The 8,991-nt window shown below is 41.4% G+C and overlaps 1 protein-coding gene across 1 annotated transcript; it reads right to left on the bottom strand.

The window, feature by feature from the left end:
* Positions 1–403: 403 nt before the first annotated feature.
* On the bottom strand, positions 404–1,399 carry LOC109468513. Its single transcript, XM_019766757.1, has one exon. The coding sequence runs from the start codon at positions 1,397–1,399 to the stop codon at positions 404–406; it is 996 nt and encodes a 331-aa protein (XP_019622316.1).
* Between the last annotated feature and the right edge of the window lie 7,592 nt (positions 1,400–8,991).

Raw genomic sequence — 8,991 nt, 5'->3', positions numbered from 1 at the left:
TCAATACTAGTATGCCGATAATGAAGACAAAGTCCATGCTAATTTTTTGTCTGACATTGTTCCGTTCTTTTATGTACAGCACGGATCGATGCCAAAATACAAGTCAAACTCGTAAGAAAATTCAAACTCTACTACTGGATCAGTTAACGGATTTATTTCCGGACGTTTCGAGTGACATCCATCACTCTTCTTCAGCGTCACAAATGAACAGAGAACCGATTCACTCTTATATACAAGTAACTAGAAAAACCGGTTAAACAACAAGGTCCGTAAGAAGCTTATCATGTAAAAGAACGGTTCACTCAATGTACAGGAATTAGAACTAGAAAAACCTGTTCAACAACCGTAAGAGTCTTTGTCATGTAAGGAAGGTTCCTATGGTAAGAATTTACCATAGGAAAAGTTACTGTCCCTTGGGCTGTGGCAGGGCGGGATCCCATGTGCTTGAGAGTTCAATGCGCAGTCCCCCCTTCCTGTTCAGGGTGGGGTTGTAAATGCGCTCATAGATGGCCTCCTTCACTCCGCGCTCGTACCAACGTGGTTCACGGTCGAGGATGTCGGTTGCCTCTAGCTTGAAAGAGTGTCCCTGGTTGTGTTTGGTGTGATGGTAGATAGCAGAAGAGTAGCCGCTTGCTGTAGCCCTGCAGTGTTGTTTGTATCTCTCCTTCAGAGGTTGGCTGGTTTCCCCGATGTAGGTGTCATTGCAGTTAGGTTCCTCGCATTTGAGTCTGTAGATCACCTCTGACTTGATGCCTTTCTGTACGCGGTCTTTGGGGTGAACCAGGTTCTGTCTTAGGGTAGAATAGGGTTTGAAGTTGGTGCCGATGTTGAAGCCCTGGAGGATGCGTCGCAGTTTCTCCGATACTCCTTCGATGTAAGGGATGGTGATGTTGGTAGTGTTCTTCTTGTCGAGTGGTTTGCTTCTTGGTTTCTTAGATCTGTCGGTAGGTTGTAGGGCTTTGTTGAAGGTCCAGGTTCGGTACCCACACTTGTTAAGGGCGTTCTTCAGGTGGCTGTGTTCCTTGGACTTGGCTTCATCTGAAGTGATGATAGTGTCCGCTCTGTGGAAGAGGGTCCTTATGACGCCCAGTTTCTGTTCCAGGGGGTGGTGGGAGTTGAAATCCAGGTACTGGTCCGTGTGGGTTGGCTTTCTGTACACATCGACGCTGAGGCGGCCGTCTTCTTGTACAGTGACATTGGAGTCCAGGAACGGAAGGGAGTTGTCATGGCTGGTTTCTTGTGTGAACTTGATGTTGCTGTCAATGCTGTTGATGTGGTCGAAAAACTTGTCCGCTATTCTCTTCTGCAGTCTGCACCACGTGTCGTCGACATAGCGGAACCAGTTGGCCGGGGGAGTGTCGGGGAATGTGCTGAGGGCTTCCTTTTCGAACTTCTCCATGTATAGGTTGACCACAATGGGAGAGACCGGAGAGCCACTAGCACAGCCGTGGAGTTGATGGTAGTACTGTCCGTTTGTGACGCTGAAGAAGAGTGATGGATGTCACTCGATGGTAGTACTGTCCGTTTGTGACGCTGAAGAAGAGTGATGGATGTCACTCGAAACGTCCGGAAATAAATCCGTTAACTGATCCAGTAGTAGAGTTTGAATTTTCTTACGAGTATCGTTTACCTGGATGTCTAACCTTCATCAACGTACAAGTCAAACTGTACATCGTGTACTTGCGTATTGATTTTGCCTCACCCATAAAATACACTGTAACATGTTTGCAGTCTGCATTGTTCTGTGCTGAAGTTCAGGATTGGATTTCTGTAATGGCTGGTTTTACGTGCGCGGAGGGTGGATAGTGTTGCTCTTATGTAGATTGTGTGTGTACAAGTTGATGGGGACACAAGTACAGTGAAATAAACAGGTACAATGACAATGAACTTGTGCAAGAAGCCCTGTTACAACTGCCGATTACGCTCTACGGTAAAGGGCATGCGGGCCCCCAAACATACAACAAACTGACCCCCTACTTCTGCTTGAAGATTAGTAGCTACACATGTACACTAGCTAACCATGATGAATGTAATCTCCAAGCAGATCCTAGGGTGGCAAAAGACTCTATCAAATTGGCCAGCCAGGTGGGGTATGGACCCTCTCTGGCCAACGGATACTGCCTGGCCAATTTGATACTGTCTTTTGCCACCCTAGGATCTGCTTGGAGATTACCATGAATGCACAATTGCTTTGATTCTTTCCACAGGAAGTCTCTGGTTGTTCAGTTCACATCTGGTGGACAGGAGTTTCTCTTTGCTGCAGGGGGAATTCCCAGATCCCAACAGGACAAATAGATTTTCCTTCTGGCAGAAATTCCATTTACAGGGACACAAAGTTTAATTTATAGCTACATAAATAACAATCTATGTGGCCATGTAACAAAGTACATCACTACATGCCTGGTATATAGAATTCAGTATATCCAAAATATCTTGCATCAAATGTTATTGTATCAGAAAAAAAGGTTTTGAAATTCTATCAAATAGATTTTTCTTCTGATTAAAATTCCAGCTACATAAACTTTAATTTATAGCTACATAAAGAACAATCTATGTGAATGTGTAAGTACATGTATGGAATCCAAGTGTCTTGTTAAAATGTTTTTCCATCCAAAAATGGTTTTGAAATCCTATCAAATAAACTTTCCTTTTGGTCGAAATTCCAGCTACATAAAAAGTTTAATTCATATCTACAAAAAGAACAATTAGCGCCCATAATAACCACAACTGTAACTACATGTATAGAATTAGGTGTCTTGTTATTTGATCAAAAAAAGGGAGGAAATGTTTTAAAAACATATTGTGGTATAGGACTAATGGCTTTTCCATCTGGTTTGAATTCCACACAGCATGAAGTATAATTTATAGCTGCATAAAGAATAAACTACCCCATACTTAGTTTTAGGTAATCACAAAGTTCTAGCTAAAAATCTAACTGTTATTCAAAATTAGGTCTCTACTCCCAAAAAGTAAAAACATTTCAAAAGCCCATTCCTCTTTTGTTACTAGTGGACAAATTGTTTTTCAGTCTGGCCTACATTCCAGGCAGCATAAGGTATAATTTATCGCCACATAAAAGTAGATTTACTACTAAATAATAGAATAATTCATGGTTGGGTGTCTACAATAATTACAAAATGTGTACCTGAATATATTAGTGCAGTAGAGGAATAACATTGTTAAAATAACAAAACATAGCATTTTAGAATCTGTATCTATCGAAGCTTTTAAATAGGGTTGAGTTTTGCTTGGTTTTGTAAGTTTAACTTAAAATGTTTAACTGACCACTTTTATTTCATCATTTAATAGGAAATAGATGTTCGAAATTAGTGCACAAGAGGAATATACACTGTTAGAATAACAAAACGTAGCATTTTAGAATCTGTATCTATCGAATCTTTTAAATATGGTAGAGTTTTGCTTGGTTTTGTAAATTAATCTGCATGGTTTGTAACTAAATTAAGTTTAACTTAATAACTTAAACTTCAAATGTTTAACTGACCACTTTTATTTTATCTTTTAATAGGAAATAGATGTTCAAATTCTGAAACTCATTTTTTTGTTTATATTCTTTACATACAGCTATAACTTCATACTTTGACTAGTGTCACAAAAATGAGAAATAACTCTCTTGTTGGTGAAAATTATGTGTGGACTCAGAAAAGGGGGAAGTTAGTACAAGTGTTTTAGATCAAGAATGTCAACAAAGCAAATTCGGCTGGTGAGATCATGCAGCTATGACTAATACTTAAGACAGCTTAAACAGACTATGGATACTTTAAAGTAACACGAAAACCTTGAAAAATGTCTTGCAAATGTATAGTATTAGATGGTATTTAAGTGTAGCGATAGTCCAAGAAAAGAAAGGACCCACAAATAATTTTTGTATAACGTTTTGTCATTAAAACAGTCGTTTTTACAAAATTACGATTCATGTATTTCATCTCTACCTCTATCTCTATCTCTACATGATACGGGACAAAGTGCCTCACGGCACATCACGTCCCGGGAAGGAGGTGCAGCTGGTGTGGCAGGTGGTGGTGCGCAACAAAAATATACAAACAAATGAAAAATGATCTATAAATAATAAATTGCAAAAAGAAGAAACCGAAATGTGCAACTATATCCAAAAGCCACACCAGAAAACAAAAATAACCCTACAGCTGGGTATTGGCGGAGAGGCCAAGGTGACTGGCCAATCCCGCCTTAAACGCATCAAGGGATGTGCAAGATATGAGTGTACCTGGTAGTGTGTTCCACTCGATGACGGTTCGAGGGAAATAACTGGCTCTGTATGCTTCTGTCTTGCATGGGATGGTGATGAAGCGTGAGTGATGTCCTCTTGTAATGTTTGTGTTTTTGGTGAGAATGTTGTGTATAGGAATGGCTACCATGTTATTTACTGCTTTATACATTAGGACAAGTCTGGCTTGCTGCCTGCGTTGATGCAGGGAAGGCCATCCAAGTGTTCTCAGTGTATCTGACATGCTTGTTGTTGGTCTGTAATCTCCAGTAACGAACCTAGCGGCTCGCTTCTGTACTGCCTCTACTTTGTCTTCAAGTTTGTTTGTCTGTGCATGTAGTCGCTTGTGAGGGCCCCAAACTGTCGAAGCATACTCCAGCTGGGGTCTCACAATTGAGGTGTATGCCTGGGCTCTGATTGCTCTGCTCGCCCCCCTCAGATTCCTCCTTAAGAAACCCAGAGTGCTGTTGGCTTTTGCTGTTATGTATTCAATGTGTGAGTTCCATTTTAAGTTGTGTGAGAGTATGATTCCAAGATACGGGTGCTGTGTGTTGATCTCAAGGGGCTCAGAGAACATTGTATACAGATGTCATCAGTATAGGAATTTCATGCTAACAATATACTGCTGTATTTCTTTACTCGTAAAACTTTTTGTTGTAATGTTTTTGTTTCCTTTTCTTCCTAGAAAAGACCAGGAAATACTTTTTTCACGAAGCAACGTTAACCAGTCATTGGCGGTGTAGATTTCAAAAATAGCGTGTCTTTCTCAAAAACACAGGAAATAAAACATGACTAATCCTTAGTGATGAGTATACACACACATAGAGCTAGCTTAGATCGCGAAATTGCCGGCAAATTTGGGGGAAAAGTTGAAGAAAAAGCTCGCTAAACTTACAAAGGCCGGTCTTGGCTACCCTCCCATCGAATTAGTCATACTCACCAGGGTACTTCGAACGTCCGTACACCCGTAACCAAACATGTCAAACCCTCAAAAACTCCGGTTTTCGCCCCAAAATAATCAAAACACCTACCTCTACGACTTGCTTGTAGCCTTAGACGTTGTCTACGGTCAACTGATCTTGAAGTTTGAATGAAAATCCACGGTTTTGAGGTGTAAAACCGAGAGAGAAACAGTAAAGTTGTCGCCTGTTCGAATCCCTGTTACTGACTTGACCGGAATGACCTCAACTAGGCGGGGCTTATTTGCTTATTAGCATGCCAAAGTAGTTCTTTTATCAAAATCATCCATTTCTTCACCTTTTCTTGCGTTTAGAATGACACTTTTATCGATTCTGGCATTATTTGCGAACGATGTTGATGAATTTAAACCGTTAAAATTCCAAGTATCATTAAAATGGGCGATTTTGTACTTAAGGTGTCAGCGGAAGGATATGCCAGTAGTAAGGCTTAAATAGCACTCCGCGTTAGACATGCGCCACCTGTCTGTTTCTGAAAAGCAGCGCAAGTATCAGTTCGAAGAAATCTTACAAAAGACTTGCTTTCTTAGCCGATTTCAGCGGAAGGATCGCTTTTTTGAAGGAATTCTATGTTTGTTGTTTCTATTTTCACTGACAAATGTCAAGTACTTGACTTCTCTTTTTGGCAAAGCGCCCGCTTGTTTCAAAGGTTAGAACAGCACCTAGACTACACCTTTCCGAATAAGATATGTTTAGACACAAAGTTTGTATCAACAAATAGAAAGCGCTAATCCCTCCCGACCATTGTTTGAGCTGTATACCTAAGCAAAGTCTAGATATTGTGTTACTTTGGGAATGGAATCGAAGGTCGAATTTAGGGCAACGAACTTGAAAAGTCACAAAAGTTCAAGTGCAAGTAGACCCACGAAACCACTAATGAGTTGAACTTGAAAAGTCTTCCGCGTTTTGGCGAAAGAAATGGAAGGGGGGATTTTAGAAATCGTCATTATGAATGCAAATTTGTACTCTTCAAGCAATGGTTTTGGGTCTCGGCTTATAGCCTCTACCAGGCTTCGGAAGACGGCTGGAAAGAGTAGAAATTGGCCAAAGGGAGTTGGTCCGCTATATTATAGAGTACAGTTTGCGGCAAAAGTAGAGTTTGGGCTTTTTTCTGGCTTTTTGTTTCTGTACCGCTATTCAAGTTTTTCGCTAGCCAAACTTTGAACTTTGAACCTGCCTGCCCATTTTATACTGCAGCCACCAAAGATCTGCTTGGAGATTAGCAAATTTCGCGCATTTTTGATACTTTGCAAAAGTTGAAATCTCGATCGTTTGCTGTCTAATTTTAGCCTCCGTAGCAGGCTTATAGAACTGGGGTTTGGTGGGTCTTCGGCTGTTTTCTGATTAGCCCAGTCCAAAAAAACGGGGGTAATTCAACCAGGCCGGCTATGTTGTCTATATGCAATCAGAAAATAGCACATAAAAGCTCCCAAAGACCCCCAAAACCCCCAGTTTTAGGCATGCTATAGCGAGGCTACGATTTCTACTCTTTCAGCCGCCTACCGAAGCCTGGTAGAGGCTATGATTCTTGGACGAACTCCAAGTTCCGAAGGATATTCGTCACAAGCCATTCATGACCAGTTCGTTCTGCTCTACTTATAAGTCAAACCAAGGACATTATACCGAAGTCCTTGGTGAAAGTCAAAGTCAAACCGAACAAAAACCGTTCGAAACCGGCCCCCTGGCGCGCGGGGTCATGTTTGCAGTGTTTCGACCTTTTTCTTTGTCCTTGAATGTTCTTTTCTGTTGGCACGGTAAACATGGCGGTCAGGCTATTGTTTGTTTGTTTATCTTAACAGAATTGTGGTTCAGACCTGAAACTGTTACAGAGGAACACCTGCACATGATGCAATAGACTCTGATGGGTGGGGGAAAAAAAGGCTTTTGTGAAATGGTTTAACCTTGGCATTGAAATGCAATCTTACTCTCCAAGCAGAGGTTGTGGGGGAATGATCGTTAGCTTTTTATATATGGCCGTTTTTTTCCCCGCTAATCCCACCACCCGTCGGTGGCCGCGGACCTTCTCTGGCTAATGGATACTGCCTGGCCAATTAGTGATACTGTCTTTTGGTACCCTAGGATCTGCTTGGAGATTAAAATCTAGCCGCCGTTCCACGTATGCATGGGTGACGTTGTGTAGAGTGATTTGCAAATTGTCTTTTTTTTGTTCGCCCTACACAAAAAGGCGCACCGCTAGAAAGGAAGAACTGAGCGCTAGATGACACTACAATCCAAACAAATCGCAACTTACATATCTGCTTGAAAACTATTGACCATCTAATTCCGGTCCGACTTTCCGGTTGGGATTAAAAAAAAATACGCGAATACGACCTCAATCGTATGGTTAAATCATTCGGGTTAGCCTCTACCAGGCTTCGGGAAACGGCTGGAAAGGGAGCGGCAAACTGTTCTCTCTAACAGAACAACTCTCCTGGCATGTTATTTCTATATTTGGTCAATTTCTACTCTTCCCAGCCGCCTCCTGAAGCCTGGTAGAGGCTAACAATACATTACGGGTTTCACGACGTTCTCTCAACTAGTACAACTTGAAGATGACGTCACGCTTGGTCAGAACAATCGAACCATCGAACACCGGTTCGACGAGATCGGATTACACCACAGAGGTCATTTCGTTGCAACGTTTTACCTTGGGTTTAGCTATAACTCCAGTAAAGACGATATCTTTTCTTTTCTCAAGAACTTCGTTCAAGCCCGATGTCACTGGCTCAAAACGTTTCATTCGTGGCTACCTGCTATTAAAGGTATGGGCTATCACAAAGTATTGTGTGTGTAGAGGCTGCATTTTGGGCGGTTTTCAAAACTATGCAAAACAGGTCTGTAACAAACTAGTATGTGACTTACCAGGCCACATAGAGTTACTTAAGTATACCAGTGACATTAAAACAATAGACTCTTAAAATATGACATTTAAAACAAATCGTTTGTCCCATTTAACACATACAATCTATTCATTAATGTATAAGCTATACTACAATGGTTATTTTGTGTCATTTGTATATTTCCTTAAAATGTAATGTTCAATTTTTAATTGTTGAACAGGGCAACGAACGAAGGAGGACTAAACTATGTTCCTGCTAAGAGATCCAAGAAGATTGTTGCGTTCCTTCTTTTTCGGCACCGTCTTTCTGGCAACGTTCGCGATTATATATACACAACTGTTCTACAGCAACAATAAGGAAGAGCCAAGGACAATTTCGGAGGCTGCAATATATCAGCAGACGCCAGGGGGCAGTAATACACAAGCCACAACTCCACCACACAAATCGCCAACGGAGAAGAACACAGTTGTTGCTGAAACGCAAAGAACTTGTGCGCCTAGAAAAAACTTCATCTTTGTCAAGACACACAAAACGGGCTCTTCAAGTGTTACAAATCTCTTGCAGCGATATGCTATCTACCACAAACTCATTGTCATGATGCCTAACTGTATTAAGTGTTCACTAAGCTGGCCAACCTCTCCTGTACATGGGTCGTATCTTAAGTCAAAGACTGGAAAGTACAACGCTATCGTTCACCATACAAGATACAACAAAACCTGGATGAACGCAATGTTTCCTTCCGACACCGCTTATATAACTGTGTTAAGAGAACCGTTCAGTCATTTGAAGTCGACTGTTCATTATTATAATCTCGGTGAAAGACTTGGGAAACAGTCTGGGTTCAAAAATCGTCTACAACCGTTTCTTGAAAACCCTTTTGCGCACAGGTACGCGAAGGGTTACAAAACGTGTGAGGTGACTTTTGAGAGGA

The sequence above is a fragment of the Branchiostoma belcheri genome, unplaced genomic scaffold, assembly GCF_001625305.1.
Source record: "Branchiostoma belcheri isolate BF01 breed outbred unplaced genomic scaffold, Haploidv18h27 scaffold2, whole genome shotgun sequence".
Lineage (NCBI taxonomy): Eukaryota > Metazoa > Chordata > Leptocardii > Amphioxiformes > Branchiostomatidae > Branchiostoma > Branchiostoma belcheri.
The sequence above is the reverse complement of the archived record's forward strand: the minus strand, read 5'-3'. Positions and strand labels throughout refer to the sequence as shown.